Here is an 18,090-nt window from a genome sequence, read left to right on the forward strand (position 1 = left end):
TAACATATTCTTTCATGTGTTATATTTCACTATTTGACATATTCCTTCATGTGTTATATTTCACTATTTAACATATTCTTTCATGTGTTATATTTCACTATTTGACATATTCCTTCATGTGTTATATTTCACTATTTAACATATTCTTTCATGTGTTATATTTCACTATTTGACATATTCCTTCATGTGTTATATTTCACTATTTGACAAATATCCTTCATGTGTTATATTTCACTATTTGACATATTCCTTCATGTGTTATATTTCACTATTTGACTTATTCCTTCATTTGTTGTATTTCACTATTTGACATATTCCTTCATGTGTTATATTTCACTATTTGACATATTCCTTCATATGTTATATTTCACTATTTGACATATTCCTTTATGTGTTATATTTCACTATTTGACATATTCCTTCATGTTATATTTCACTATTTAACATATTCCTTCATGTGTTATATTTCACTATTTGACTTATTCCTTCATTTGTTATATTTTACTATTTGACATATTCCTTCATGTCATATTTCACTATTTGACATATATATTCTTCATGTGTTATATTTCGCTATTTGACTTATTCCTCCATTTGTTATATTTCACTATTTAACATATTCCTTCATGTGTTATATTTCACTCTTTGACACATCCCTTCATGTGTTATATTTCACTATTTGACATATATCCTCCATGTGTTATATTTCACTATTTGACATATATCCTCCATGTGTTATATTTCACTATTTGACATATATCCTCCATGTGTTATATTTCACCATTTGATATATTCCTTCATGTGTTATATTTTACTCTTTGACATATTCCTCTATGTGTTATATTTCACTATTTAACATATTCTTTCATGTGTTATATTTCACTATTTGCCATATATCCTCCATGTGTTATATTTCACTATTTGACATATTCCTTCATGTGTTATATTTCACTATTTGACATATATCCTCCATGTGTTATATTTCACTATTTGACATATATCCTCCATGTGTTATATTTCACTATTTGACATATATCCTCCATGTGTTATATTTCACTATTTGACATGTTCCTTCATGTGTTATATTTCACTCTTTGACATATTCCTCTATGTGTTATATTTCACTATTTAACATATTCTTTCATGTGTTATATTTCACTATTTGACATATTCCATCATGTGTTATATTTCACTATTTGACATATATCCTTCATGTGTTATATTTCACTATTTGACATATTCCTTCATGTCATATTTCACTATTTGACATATATTCTTCATGTGTTATAATTCTCTATTTGACTTATTCCTCCATTTGTTATATTTCACTATTTAACATATTCTTTCATGTGTTATATTTCACTATTTGACATATTCCTTCATGTGTTATATTTCACTATTTGACAAATATCCTTCATGTGTTATATCTCACTCTTTGACATATTCCTCTATGTGTTATATTTCACTATTTAACATATTCTTTCATGTGTTATATTTCACTATTTGACATATTCCTTCATGTGTTATATTTCACTATTTGACAAATATCCTTCATGTGTTATATTTCACTATTTGACATATTCCTTCATGTGTTATATTTCACTATTTGACTTATTCCTTCATTTGTTATATTTCACTATTTGACATATTCCTTCATGTGTTATATTTCACTATTTGACATATTCCTCTATGTGTTATATTTCACTATTTGACAAATTGCTTCATGTGTTATATTTCACTATTTGACATATTCCTTCATGTGTTATATTTCACTATTTGACATATATCCTTCATGTGTTATATTTCACTATTTGACATATTCCTTCATTTGTTATATTTCACTATTTGACATATTCCTTCATGTGTTATATTTCACTATTTGACATATATCCTTCATGTGTTATATTTCACTATTTGACATATTCCTTCATATGTTATATTTCACTATTTGACATATTCCTTTATGTGTTATATTTCACTATTTGACATATTCCTTCATGTTATATTTCACTATTTGACATATTCCTCTATGTGTTATATTTCACTATTTGACATATTCCTTCATGTGTTATATTTCACTATTTGACTTATTCCTTCATTTGTTATATTTCACTATTTGACATATTCCTTCATGTGTTATATTTCACTATTTGACATATTCATCTATGTGTTATATTTCACTATTTAACATATTCTTTCATGTGTTATATTTCACTATTTGACATATTCCTTCATGTGTTATATTTCACTATTTAACATATTCTTTCATGTGTTATATTTCACTATTTGACATATTCCTTCATGTGTTATATTTCACTATTTAACATATTCTTTCATGTGTTATATTTCACTATTTGACATATTCCTTCATGTGTTATATTTCACTATTTGACAAATATCCTTCATGTGTTATATTTCACTATTTGACATATTCCTTCATGTGTTATATTTCACTATTTGACTTATTCCTTCATTTGTTGTATTTCACTATTTGACATATTCCTTCATGTGTTATATTTCACTATTTGACATATTCCTTCATATGTTATATTTCACTATTTGACATATTCCTTTATGTGTTATATTTCACTATTTGACATATTCCTTCATGTTATATTTCACTATTTAACATATTCCTTCATGTGTTATATTTCACTATTTGACTTATTCCTTCATTTGTTATATTTTACTATTTGACATATTCCTTCATGTCATATTTCACTATTTGACATATATATTCTTCATGTGTTATATTTCGCTATTTGACTTATTCCTCCATTTGTTATATTTCACTATTTAACATATTCCTTCATGTGTTATATTTCACTCTTTGACACATCCCTTCATGTGTTATATTTCACTATTTGACATATATCCTCCATGTGTTATATTTCACTATTTGACATATATCCTCCATGTGTTATATTTCACTATTTGACATATATCCTCCATGTGTTATATTTCACCATTTGATATATTCCTTCATGTGTTATATTTTACTCTTTGACATATTCCTCTATGTGTTATATTTCACTATTTAACATATTCTTTCATGTGTTATATTTCACTATTTGCCATATATCCTCCATGTGTTATATTTCACTATTTGACATATTCCTTCATGTGTTATATTTCACTATTTGACATATATCCTCCATGTGTTATATTTCACTATTTGACATATATCCTCCATGTGTTATATTTCACTATTTGACATATATCCTCCATGTGTTATATTTCACTATTTGACATGTTCCTTCATGTGTTATATTTCACTCTTTGACATATTCCTCTATGTGTTATATTTCACTATTTAACATATTCTTTCATGTGTTATATTTCACTATTTGACATATTCCATCATGTGTTATATTTCACTATTTGACATATATCCTTCATGTGTTATATTTCACTATTTGACATATTCCTTCATGTCATATTTCACTATTTGACATATATTCTTCATGTGTTATAATTCTCTATTTGACTTATTCCTCCATTTGTTATATTTCACTATTTAACATATTCTTTCATGTGTTATATTTCACTATTTGACATATTCCTTCATGTGTTATATTTCACTATTTGACAAATATCCTTCATGTGTTATATCTCACTCTTTGACATATTCCTCTATGTGTTATATTTCACTATTTAACATATTCTTTCATGTGTTATATTTCACTATTTGACATATTCCTTCATGTGTTATATTTCACTATTTGACAAATATCCTTCATGTGTTATATTTCACTATTTGACATATTCCTTCATGTGTTATATTTCACTATTTGACTTATTCCTTCATTTGTTATATTTCACTATTTGACATATTCCTTCATGTGTTATATTTCACTATTTGACATATTCCTCTATGTGTTATATTTCACTATTTGACAAATTGCTTCATGTGTTATATTTCACTATTTGACATATTCCTTCATGTGTTATATTTCACTATTTGACATATATCCTTCATGTGTTATATTTCACTATTTGACATATTCCTTCATTTGTTATATTTCACTATTTGACATATTCCTTCATGTGTTATATTTCACTATTTGACATATATCCTTCATGTGTTATATTTCACTATTTGACATATTCCTTCATATGTTATATTTCACTATTTGACATATTCCTTTATGTGTTATATTTCACTATTTGACATATTCCTTCATGTTATATTTCACTATTTGACATATTCCTCTATGTGTTATATTTCACTATTTGACATATTCCTTCATGTGTTATATTTCACTATTTGACTTATTCCTTCATTTGTTATATTTCACTATTTGACATATTCCTCTATGTGTTATATTTCACTATTTAACATATTCTTTCATGTGTTATATTTCACTATTTGACATATTCCTTCATGTGTTATATTTCACTATTTGACTTATTCCTTCATTTGTTATATTTTACTATTTGACATATTCCTTCATGTCATATTTCACTATTTGACATATATATTCTTCATGTGTTATATTTCGCTATTTGACTTATTCCTCCATTTGTTATATTTCACTATTTAACATATTCCTTCATGTGTTATATTTCACTCTTTGACACATTCCTTCATGTGTTATATTTCACTATTTGACATATATCCTCCATGTGTTATATTTCACTATTTGACATATATCCTCCATGTGTTATATTTCACTATTTGACATATATCCTCCATGTGTTATATTTCACCATTTGATATATTCCTTCATGTGTTATATTTTACTCTTTGACATATTCCTCTATGTGTTATATTTCACTATTTAACATATTCTTTCATGGGTTATATTTCACTATTTGCCATATATCCTCCATGTGTTATATTTCACTATTTGACATATTCCTTCGTGTGTTATATTTCACTATTTGACATATATCCTCCATGTGTTATATTTCACTATTTGACATATATCCTCCATGTGTTATATTTCACTATTTGACATGTTCCTTCATGTGTTATATTTCACTCTTTGACATATATCCTCCATGTGTTATATTTCACTATTTGACATATTCCTTCATGTGTTATATTTCACTATTTGACATATATGCTCCATGTGTTATATTTCACTATTTGACATATATCCTCCATGTGTTATATTTCACTATTTGACATGTTCCTTCATGTGTTATATTTCACTATTTGACATATATCCTCCATGTGTTATATTTCACTCTTTGACATATTCCTCTATGTGTTATATTTCACTATTTGACATATTTCTTCATGTGTCATATTTCACTATTTAACATATTCCTTCATGTGTTATATTTCACTCTTTGACACATTCCTTCATGTGTTATATTTCACTATTTGACATATATCCTCCATGTGTTATATTTCACTATTTGACATGATCCTTCATGTGTTATATTTCACTATTTGACATATATCCTCCATGTGTTATATTTCACTCTTTGACATATTCCTCTATGTGTTATATTTCACTATTTGACATATTTCTTCATGTGTCATATTTCACTATTTAACATATTCCTTCATGTGTTATATTTCACTCTTTGACACATTCCTTCATGTGTTATATTTCACTATTTGACATATATCCTCCATGTGTTATATTTCACTATTTGACATATATCCTCCATGTGTTATATTTCACTATTTGACATATATCCTCCATGTGTTATATTTCACTATTTGACATATTCCTTCATTTGTTATATTTCACTATTTGACATATTCTTTCATGTGTTATTTTTCGCTATTTGACATATTCCTTCATGTGTTATATTTCACTATTTAACATATTCCTTCATGTTATATTTTGCTATTTAACATATTCCTTCATGTTATATTTCACTATTTCACATATTCCTTCATATGTTATTTTTCACTAGTTGACATATTCCTTCATGTGTTATATTTCATTATTTAACATATTCCTTCATGTGTTATATTTCACTATTTGACATATTCCTTCATGTGTTATATTTCACTATTTGACAAATATCCTTCATGTGTTATATCTCACTCTTTGACATATTCCTTCATGTGTTATATTTCACTATTTGACATATTTCTTCACGTGTTATATTTTGTTATTTAGCATATTCCTTCACGTGTCATATTTCGCTATTTGGCATATTGCCCTGTGTGACATATTTCGCTATGATATGATATTGTTACAATGTTTTTGATATTAATTCGAATATTTCTGTTAATATTAGATGTCGAAAATAAATTTGCATATATTTGCGACGGCCTCAACTTCTATGTCTAGCGTCAATACATCATGACTTTTGAAACGGTCATGGTTCGTGTGAAAACTGATCACAGTAGTGAAGCTACACATAAACGCAAATGACCCACAAATCTTGTTGTCACTTTCTGCAATGCGAGGGTCAGTGGTGGACAGTATGGTTTTTTATTAAACATAAATAAGTACTATGTTTCAATAACTCAGTTTGACTTATTTGGTAAATCACTGCTAACAGGATGGAATAACTGAATGAATATATGAACCATACAAACAAGAAAGGTACAATAACGAATCGACAAACATTTGAGATACATGACTCCCATTCAAAATATACTACTAATAATGTTACCAAACGTTCACTCGGCACTTTCTAAACAGTTGGCTTTCTAATCGGCAATGCCAACTCCTGTCTAATTATATGTGCACGAAACAGATGTGAGGTGTTTGCAGAAGTTTGACTAACAAATTAAGGTTTTGTGAGGGTCAGCTTTTAATTTAGAGATACGTTCAGAGTTACAACATCGGTACCGATTACTTTGTGTTTTCACTAGTATATCATTGGGAAACTGTCTGCGGAGAGACGCAAATCGGTGTCATGGAATAAATGAAATTAGTTGAAAAAAATTCTAATAGAAATGGCATGGGCTAACAAAACGTGAATATGCCGTGTTCATCATGTTTATGAGCTGGAATATAATAATGAATGATAGATGAGGTGGTACATGATGCAAACTACAAGAAGTTGTATTTTAAATACGGAAAGTCTTTTAGTTTTCATATTTTCAAGGTGAAGTGCAACGTGATATATTTTGCCTCGCTATGGAAAATCATCGTGTTCTTATGATGGAAAAGAGTTGAACCGCTCTTAGGAAATTGTTTGTTTCGTTCTATTTTGGTGAACTTAATGTTCAACCCCTTGGAAACAGTTTTTAAATAACTAACTTTGCTTGAAATTGTCTGCATTTACCTTCAGTATTTTACATATAGTTTAATGGGAATATATAATATAACAGTGAAACCTTAATAAGTTCAATCGTTGTGTGACCTTTGACATTGAATGAATGCCCTCAAGCAACATTCTTGGTATAGTATAAACAACGCCCTCAACGGACAGGTCCGCTACAGATGCTACAATGCACAGCGCCATCAAGTTATGTTGGGCTGTTATCTTTTGTTTGATGCATTTTGTCCTTGAAGAAGCATCATGTCGAACTTTGACTTCTCATCAGGGAAAAGTGTATCGTACTATCATAGTACAGATCCATCTTAAACCTGTTAGATATTTGCCTGTACCACCAATGCTTATTTGCGTGCACTATTTACTATAAGACTGCCACATATAATGTGTTCACTAATACAGACGCTATTAGATCCTAGTTCAATATTTATTAAACTATGTTGGTATGAACACATTTCGTAAACGGATCATCAACACTTTCGACGTGATTCTGTTAAAACCCAGAGATGACATTGTTCTACAAAGTTGCCTCTGACCCCTTTCTACCGCAAGTATGTACTGTACAGCGCAGGCCATGCGGCGAAGCCAGGCATTGTGACAAAGGTCATTCGATTTTGCTGTAACAGATGGCGAAACCAGTGAAAGTAGCGGTGCTGCATTAATAACAATAACTAGCACTGACACATAAATGTACACTCATGATAGCTACTAAGTAAAACAAGTACACAGCGCCAAATAAACGGCAGGGTAAATACTATGTAAAATCACGATGAAATATGTAATTTTACTTCCTATGATAGTGGCAACTGTGAGTTTACATATTTAACGTAACGCCTACCCTATACGTATGTCCGGTTGTTCAACATATCAGCATACAATATACTGCGATCATTGAAACTGATTAACTGAAATCACTTTTTACCCGTTCGTTAGACGTTTTTGGTATTCTGGAAACTGTGCGCACAATTGCGCAAAGATGAGAACAGAACAAAATCTTCGTGATTTCCCAAATTAGTAGGATTAAACAAATGTGCAATTATATGAATAGATGAGATGGTACGTATTCAGACTATTTCACTGTGGAAAGATGTTACAGTAGAACACATTATCACTGAAGTAATGTCGAACACAGCTGCAATACTGTTTATGTGTTAGGGTTTGTCGGGATAAACAGACTGAATATTCGTACCCTAATTACAGAACACATTTAAAACCTTAACTGATCACAAGGTTTGTTAAATTACTCGGACGTTCACCATACTGTCGGACGCTCCTCTAAATAATGAATCTTTAATATCAGGGCAGGTACCTTTCCCTGGGGACAATTAGAGTAATTTAGACTAAGTTTTTTTATATAAAAATGCGACACGAACGAGAACACTTGTTTTATGATGTACCATTAACTAAAACCGTTGTTTTTACGCAACTAATTGACTGCACTCTTTTCCATCGAACGATTACGCTGCAAAAAATATTTATATTTAACGATAAGTCATAATGTATATCGGTCATCAAAATGCAGAATCAAATAACATTATTAAACATTTATGTTTTCGTCCATATTGTATTTTTAATATTACGAAATTCAGATAACTACATTTGTTAATACTGTTTATATTATTGAGCTGAGCTATATTGTAATTGAAGTAAAACAGAATCATTAAAACATTGTGCACTCTATAAAACTATTTATTCTTCATTACACGTAAAAACATTTGTTGGGAACAGTATCAGTTCTTTCACACGGTCTGCGTAGTCCATGAAACTATATGTCAACCATCAGAAAAGTATCTTGTATAATATAAGTTCATCGTCAAATTGCCGAACCTCATATAATGCCCTGCAAAAACTTAGTTGGTTCATTTACATCGAAACACAACTGTTGAAAAAGATAAATAAGATAATTATTGTGATTGGTATAATATGATTTTTTTAACACGCTCAGGATCAGAACAGTCAGAACAGTCTTTTACCATAGAGACAGTATCTGAATCATAGAATATAGTTTAAGATTAAATGCATACACATCACAGAATGGCAGACATACTAATACTTACGTTCCAGTAACTTCCCAACTAGAGGCAAAGTTCGCAATAGATTCAGGAGATTCGTCATGAACTGCGCTACCTCCTCTAGTTTTCAATTCATCTTGAAAGTCCATATTTCCGTTGGCATTACCACACATGCCTCCGATCGTTAACCTGTCTTCCATTACCATTGTGGTGTCGAGCATAATCTCGAGATGATACTTCTTGTTCCAGAAAACAATTAATCCTGCTATGGGTGCACTGACAGTCATGTATCCTCCTTCGTCATTGTCTATTATCAGTCGACCCTCATTCAATTCGTAAGGGAATGAATTAATTGTTGGAGAGATGCCGTCTATCTGAAAATGACAACAACATAAAAACGACATGTGGTTGTATGAAACGATTATTATTAATATCAGTATTGTATTATAATAGAATGTTCAATCTCAATAAAATGCAGTGCTATATCATATAACTTAGAGAAAAATGATAAACAAAAACTTGGAAGAACACTAAAAGAAACCACAATGTTTACTGTACAAGCATGATTATACCAACTGTAATTTATTATATGTATCTGAAGAGTCAAAACGTGCATGTGCTGTCATAGCTACCGATACAATGCAATTTGTGTCGACAGTGTTTTTGTAATGTTCACATAGTTCGAAAATCAATTACAAATAATTATAATTATAATTTCCAAGTATCTGTCTTAACACTTAATCACCGTTGTTATCGTTGTGTAGTGCTTTTTAGAATAAATTATGAATGATTGCAAAATTGCACATTATGTGTCCCATACCTCGGAAAACATGAAACTGTCATGCTTTACATCGTTTGTCATGCAATGATATGTGTTATTTCGATTAAAACAGTAAATAGTGAATATTTAAATAGTAAATAGTAAATACAGTAAATAACTATATACAAAACGACAAGATAAGTTGTACATTTATATCATATATATTTATATGTAAATACACAAATATATATACTAAATTGTACATATTTGCTTGTAATATCATTTTCTATTTACTTTACCATACCCGAATGTCCACACTCGAGTCATCATCCCCGATTATAGTGCCGATTTCAACGGCATGTCCCTCCACTGTAATATTGACATCAACCACACGTGCGGTCAGTCCCAGATACATGTTCGTTGCCGATATCTTATACGATGGTACAGCTCCAGGACCGTTGCTGATATCTTCCAACAATGTATAGGCACATGACCCAGAGAAATCATATCTGTAGTCATCGAAAGTAAAGAAATGGGGGTCACCTTTAACGACACAGGTTTTCCACGCTGTGAACGAAACAAAAGTACATTCATTATCACACGCATAAAGATGTATAAAGATGTTTTGTAACCTCAGCTACACGAACTCGTGTGAGTAATACTGTCTCATATGAGCAATTGAGATTGTTTTTCCTACATACCTATTTTCGAATGTAACAACATAACGCATCTTTTATTCGTGATGCGCTAAAACAGCATGCGCATCCGACCAGTCACTCTTGCCTCACATGTTTTATTTTACGAATTTAAAATTTGTAACTTCGGAAACGCTAACAAAACAGCAGTCTATATTCATGGAGCATGTTATCTGCTTAATATCATTTACACCGTTGCATTTTGGTGATTCGATAATATGTTCTGTCATTTGAATGAGGACGTTCACATTCGTTCACGTGTAAATGTATTTAATAATCATAGAATATAGAAATATACTGAAAAATACAACCTTGTAGCCTGAGAGCGTGTCACAAAACGTCTTACGTGATTGTGTTCTATAAGTATTGTAATAGACCACAACAAATGACCAGGTTACATATGACGAGTCTCGAGCTTGATGTTAAAATAGACAACTACCGTGTTGTGTATTGTATCAGCTTTATCACGATCAAAAAGTAATTGTGGTGTGTGAAACTTGATAATAAATTGCAATCTCACCTGGAAATCTACAATAACCACCTGGGGAAAGTTCCTCCTGGATAGAACAGCAGTATCGGCATTTTGTCGCAATATTCAGCGGGTGTTTGTCACACTGATTCATTTTGGGCTCGTTAGCCTCTTCCTCAGCACAAGCCTTAATGAAATAAATTTGTATTTAGTGTATAAATTTCATTTTTTCATTTATATTCAGTTGTCTACATCATACACTATATCATGGATAGTAACATAACATACATTATTTTGTAGTTCATTCGGTATTTACTCCAATAAGGATTGGTGTAAACCCAGCCTACATTGATTAACCCATGGATTAACAAACACAATGTATAAACGTTACCCGACTCTGTTGACATTCAGAGCTGAAAACAATCTTTCCGTTATTGTTCCATAATTCAGTCATACAGGTCGGCTGAAATAAAAGTAGAATAATTATAAAAAAAATTGTAATAATCAACAGACTCGCTTTGTAACTTGTAATTTCAGTGTCGAACAAAAATATAGAAAACATATCCCGGAGCTTTCCCATTCACAGCCAAGCTATCATCCTAGAAACGTCAATATGAAGAACGTTACAGATTTGTTGTTTTCGTAATACCTCTCATATTTACAAACTAACATAATGTTGTAGTGTGTTGTCATATGGTTTACCTTATTTGAACTGCATGTTTCGAACGCTGCGTTTTTAATACACTGACCAACTGTCAGGTCGTCTTGCTTGTGGCATTTAAGACACTTCAATGTACCTCTTCTGTTAGGTACTGCCTAGAAAGTTAAGTTATAACAATGTTGTACAAATTCTGTAAATGTTAACGTTGTACAAATAAGTGATATTCTTGTAGCAGTTTTGCATCATAAAATATTGAACTGAGTCGTGAACGTTAATTACGTGTTTTTATAGACGAAAGAACTACTCAAAGTTGTTAAATTAAGACTTCGTTACTGTGTTATGATTTATTTAAGAAAAAGTTGCTCAGTAAAGCTGAAAAATAAACACACACGTGTGTTCATCGCTTCACGCTGGCTTAAACAACAACATTTTACTGAATGCTGAAAAAGTCCCAGGAACGAAAAAATCCGAATTCACTAAATTAAATTCAATAATCACAATTAATGAGAAGTCTTTAGTATTTACCACATTTGGTTATGATAACAACTGAATACTTACAAGTGTTTGAGACACTATTGCCATTAATAGAAACACACAGTATATCTTCATTTTGCACTTCTTTCGTCAACCAAGTTTCTGTGAGTATCCCTAGAGTAGAATTCTAGTTCCTTAAATACACACGTTCTCTGTCAATGTAAATCATTTTTTACTTCAATTTGGGTAACAAATACAATGCGTTACATATCAAACTACTTTCGTCAGAAAGATGTTTATCTGGGATTAGGACTGCCTAATTGCGTAAAAAATACAACGTGTTACATATCAAACTACTTCCGTTAGAAAGCTGTTTATCTGGGATTAGGATTGCCTAAGTGTTCTGCAGTGACACATAAACCTGCTTCAAAACAAGTGTTATCTATAATGCTTTCAATCATTGTTTGCATCTGTTACCGTGTTTGATATTCTAAAAGAATGTAATTATGTTCAGGAGTTAATATAAGTCACGTACACATCTGTTTTGAAAATTCAATGCCTGTTTGACTATACTATGTTTTTCTCATAAACATGCAACTAAATAATTTTAAACATATCTTAATTTACGAATGAAATAAACAATTCAGAAAACGTCGAATTAAATGTTTTCAGATCATCAAATTGAGATTATATATGAAGACTATTTCCGACGTTGTACGTTTACGTTTTAAGAACGGTGGTGCGTGTTCAAATTTCATGTAAACACACAATGTATTTTACACGCGTTGTGTACGTTGCTATGAGTAAAATGATATTTAAAAAGGCTCGGCGCTATGACTACACCCCTTTACATATTTCATGACTAAAACATATCTTGGGAGTGAAGAGTATCAACACGTATTTGAACCTTTAATCACACCATTCGCCAATACAGTACACTTGTGTACAATCATATGTGTTCCGGAATTGTGGCGCGAATGTTCTAAATACACATATTGACACATTGCTTGATTGAAAATGCAATCAGTGACTTTTATACATTCCGTAAGAAGTAGACAAATGCCGGAGAGGTTTGTAAAATAAAAAAAAAAATAATTAAAAAATAATCATTTCCAGAATCATATAGATTTAGTATAATTTCAAACAATTCTGAAAGATGTCTTACAATTACGAAACGAGGTATATTTGGCTACATTGTAATATTGGATATACGCTGTTATTCAACAGCTGTTACAAAAATGCATTATAGACCTGCAGACACGTACATTTCATGTTTATGTCGATTACAGTATATATACTATATTATAAGTCGGTACGTACCAATTTGTTGACATTTTAAATAAGACAATCTTGCGATAATGAACGATTTTTACTAGAATATTGTTCGTTTGATACTGTGAAATAAAAGAAAACATGTTGGCAGTGACAACTAAGACCACACCCAATCTACCATACCTTTTCTCGACATAAAACAAAAACAAAAATGATATGAACATCTGGATGTTGATAGGCGCAGCAATTATCAAAATAAAAGGGAAATAATGTCAAAAGCATTTTACTGAATACTGCATTTACAAAAAAAAACAGTAATTTAAATGAAACACATTATAATATGAGCAGCTGTTACATCCGCGCTGTCGTATTAGCTGCGGCAACATAAAGCTCGCCGCATACTATCTGGCTGGACATGCCCCGACCAATCTCAACTAATCTCAGCAGTCATAGGATGGTATAGATAAATATACTATATCTGTGAAAGTAACAGAGTAAGATTCTAACGTTAGTAATGCAATAGTTGATGTTGGCAGTTAGACTTTGGCCGGCTCCAGCGTTATACGTGTTAGAAAAACCCTGAATTGGTTATAGATCCGTTATGGATATTCTTTCACAAAATACACCCTCAGAGGAAAAGCCAGCAACCAGGGAGGTCCAAGTTTCTTTTTCATTTCCATTAACACGTCTTCAAGATGGTATACTGTTTTTATTCTCTTCAAGGACTCATAGGAAACATCCAGTAAACACGACACATCCAATATGCTGCCATTCTCCAACGTCAACATACAGAAACTTGTGATCAGAATCATCTACCATTAAAAAGTGTGCGTGTAGTTGAATTATGTCAGCCCAGAATGTAATGGTGGCCTACTCGTTACGTGTTAGCCATCTGAAGTGCCGATGCAAATTTCTTTGAGCGCTGGAATTTACCTGACATTCATCTGAACTTCGTGAATACAAAAGCAAAAAAGTAGATCATTATTCCAAGAATACTTGGAAATGCATATTGAATCATAAAAATACAAGGTTGAATATGAATATGCCCAGCTATCCTTAACTGTGGCAGTTCTACAAATAATGATGTCAACGGAATTGTTTAAGATTGATCTCCTATTATTATTGAAATATTGATTACAATGTTAATGGCTAGTATACATCAAGTAACAAACGCTTTGCCAATAGGAAAAATGATGAATCGAGTCTAAGCGGATCTGCTCGCAGGCATACTATAAGATTCCATGCGTTGTGTGTAGTTACTAGAGCGTGTTCATCCCTGGAAATTAGGTCTCCAATATTTAATACGGGGAATTATGGGTCCCAGGTAGCTCATGTGGTAACAAAACAAAAACGTACGACTCCTCGATTATAGAAACTAAGAAACTACTTGTTTAATAGTGAGTACACAACAAATCGAATACTGTTTGTTATTTGTTGGCTATGCTGATGAATCTTTAAAAACTACAGTCGATTATTAGGAATACCAGTTGTCAAGAAACTTACTGGAGAATATACATGTGCCAATTACGAATGCTCATTTTTCAGCAATGGCAATGAATCACAAGTTGACATCAGTAACAATTACTACTGTGCAGGGAATTGATTACCTGCCTCTATCGAATCTCATTCATTAAATGCTATACAATTTAATTGAATTTTTATCTTTTATTATGAAAATACAATTAATGTAATATAACAATATATAAAACCCTCCATCAGCCATTAGGTTTGAAGAAATGTTTGATAAAATTGTTTGTATGATAATATATTTTCTCTGTGAAAAATTAATTTTTTAAAATTGTTTCTTTACAGTTTTATTTTAACCAATACATTCGCATACGGGCTAAATATAAAGCCAATGGTTTCTGTGAATCGTGAATTAGGATGATGACAGATCTACTTGATCAGAATGTCATGAATTTATTTCCATGTGTCTAGATACCGACTTGATAGCTGGTTACTAGTGAAGTGCTGGTTGATATCATTCAACAGTCTCCCATAACCTGTTATCATTTAGGTTTATACAAGGTTCTGGACAGAGGTACAGTCAGTGATTGGAACTAATTACAGATATAAATGTCGCCAACGGACTGTTATTCCTGACAGTTTGGTATGTGTAGTCTCCTAAGATGCCGGGCAATTATTCAAGTATATATGACGTGTTAAATACTTCGTGTGATTGACTACATGCGAGTGGAATGTGTGGAGGCCACGCCTCAAGGTCTTAAACTTCCATGTGATAGGTTAAGGATTGGAGAAGTGAATAACGCTAGTCTTGGAGCAGTCTTGTGGAGTTCTCGGCGAGGCGAGCCAGTCTTGGCGAGTTCTCCGCGAGGCGAGTCAGTATTGGCGAGCTCTCCACGGGGCAACTGAGACTAGAAGTTGACACGAATTCAATATGTGTGTGTCTTTGCTTGGTCGTAAGGTTTGCGAATGTAACGATCCCGGATACCTGACGAAACGCCTAAGAACACGAGAATTAAACCGTTATAAGAACATGCGTTGTTTCTCAAATGTCAAAACTCATCATCCTTCGAATGGTAATTCTTTTTCTACCATCACCTTGCATGGTCAGCGTGCAAGACTCTTTAAAAATCAAAGGATTGAGTAAATACGTTTTTGTTAATGTTTATTGTGGTCATTGGAATCCGTAATAGCACAGTAGTTAGTGGCTTTTCATCCATGTGGGTTAGAACGCCACTCTTGGCCAAAATGTCTAAATTTCGTTTCAAATTCATACGCAGCACAATGACTAAAGTTGCATAGCCCTAGCCATTTTATTCGCTAAGGTGCAAGGTCTGGTTGAGCACGTTACCAAAGTGTTAAAGGTATACATTTAGATAAACAGGTGTTCAACATTTGTGCACAGGTGTGTACATATATTTAGATACCAGGTAAGGTACACACAGTCAACAAATGTTACCCAGGTATATCGACACCAACCAGCATGGCCAGAATTCGTAATACACAGTGCAAATAATCAATGCCATAGTTCATCTATACTGTCACAACTGCCATGAACTGTCACGGACGTGTCTACCTTTCACTGTAAATGTTTTTGAGGCTATTCTTAGCAGTTGGGAGTTGTACAGCCCTTAGTCTGATTTTACTTAATAGTATCCCGAGAAAACAAAATAACCATTTCCGCGAGTGCAAGTTACAGCATTGAAAAAAAAGAGCGACATGAAAGACAAAAACTTGAATACGAATTTTCGCCATGTAAACAACGGCCCATCGTCCCCGTTCTGTTTGCAATATTTGTTAATTAATATTAATTAGGATAATTTTGATTTGGTTTATTACTGTCTCATTACTGTTATATGTATATTGCCAGAAGGACCCCGCGCGTTGGGTTCTGGAAAATTATTAACATTAACAAAGTACGTGGAAAATAAATTATGAAGCATAATTTTTCCTGGTAAAATGGAAGCCCGTTTTGTTAGTTGATTTTCAGTAACACGTGTGCCAGACTGCTAGTATTTCCCCAGTGCATAAACACCACAGATAGAGTAAGCATGAGTCTTCAGGGCTGATAATAAGTCAATGACTACTCTTTGTAATCTATTTGATAGGATGAAGGAAAGCCTGATTTGAGTTTACCGCATATATTACTTAGTTATATAATACTGTAACTTCACTGGAATTATCCTAAATCAATTTGGGGCGTAGTGTTATCAATGTTATTGACAAGATTAGTTGCTGTAGATCTGCCTGATAAAGGAATTTTGTTGGGAATTTCAGATTGTGATATTGAATAGGAATATGAGATAATGTTACCTTTTCAAAACGTTTCTGGTGAGCGGTAACAAAAGAATCTATTCATAATTTTGAGCAATATGTATGTCACTTGGTTTAAAAAATAGGAACAAAGATGGTTCTTTAAAAAAAAAAGTGAGAAATTGGCCAATACATAAACGTTACAGATAATGGCGAGATGAGCATATTTGGATAAAATAGTTGCATGTCGTTTGCACTGGAAAAAGTTGATATATGAATGTTTTGAACCATGATGTATAGAAATCGGGTATTCATAAGTATTTGTCTTCATCGTCGGGTAGAAATATTTACTGCAATTATGCATTGAAAAGTTCACGTCTGGTGGTGAGTCAATTAATAATAAGTGCTATAATTAATATTCGACGGCGTAAAGCGACTATATATTACACTTATTATTTGTTACAAAAAACAATTAGTCGAGGTATGCTTGACTCTTTTTCAAATTCAGTGCGTGAGAATAAATATCTGCAATCATACAACATGAACGTTTGAATGAGATAGTTACGAGCTTGCTCTTTCTCATTTTGTAACCAAATTATGTCGGTGATGTACCAGATGGGAAACCTTTTACATATGAGGTGGATTTCAGAAACGCTGTCATTTATTGCAATATAAACACAAACGTGAAACATTTTCACTGCGTCGTCGTAATTACGCGAATATAATTACATTCCAGGGCAAACACATCAGTTGTAATTTTAGATGATTCAAGTCAGTACCGTCTGAAATTTTAACATACTTTTTCCTGACGTATAATCCGAGTTTCTGTTTCT

The 18,090-nt window shown here is 32.0% G+C and overlaps 1 protein-coding gene across 1 annotated transcript; it reads right to left on the bottom strand.

Moving 5' to 3' along the window:
• Positions 1–8,741: 8,741 nt before the first annotated feature.
• On the bottom strand, positions 8,742–12,443 carry LOC102804971 (mucin-6-like). The gene is made up of 7 exons (XM_006818964.3): positions 12,353–12,443; positions 11,836–11,949; positions 11,525–11,596; positions 11,185–11,320; positions 10,274–10,536; positions 9,255–9,583; positions 8,742–9,076 (listed from the first exon to the last, which is right to left on the bottom strand). The coding sequence occupies exons 1-7, from the start codon at positions 12,401–12,403 to the stop codon at positions 9,061–9,063; spliced, it is 981 nt and encodes a 326-aa protein (XP_006819027.1). The 5' UTR covers positions 12,404–12,443; the 3' UTR covers positions 8,742–9,060.
• Positions 12,444–18,090: the final 5,647 nt, after the last annotated feature.

This window comes from Saccoglossus kowalevskii, chromosome 17, assembly GCF_978046115.1.
Source record: "Saccoglossus kowalevskii chromosome 17, keSacKowa6.1, whole genome shotgun sequence".
Classification (NCBI taxonomy): domain Eukaryota; kingdom Metazoa; phylum Hemichordata; class Enteropneusta; family Harrimaniidae; genus Saccoglossus; species Saccoglossus kowalevskii.

Excerpts from the sequence above, each read along its gene's own strand:
- LOC102804971 (XM_006818964.3), bottom strand. The coding sequence starts at position 12,403 with ATGAAGATATACTGTGTGTTTCTATTAATGGCAATAGTGTCTCAAACA. Across the intron at positions 11,321-11,524 it reads CTGAATGTCAACAGAGTCGG|GCTTGTGCTGAGGAAGAGGC; the intron begins GTAACGTTTATA and ends TATTTCATTAAG. Across the intron at positions 10,537-11,184 it reads TGGTTATTGTAGATTTCCAG|CGTGGAAAACCTGTGTCGTT; the intron begins GTGAGATTGCAA and ends TTTCGTTCACAG.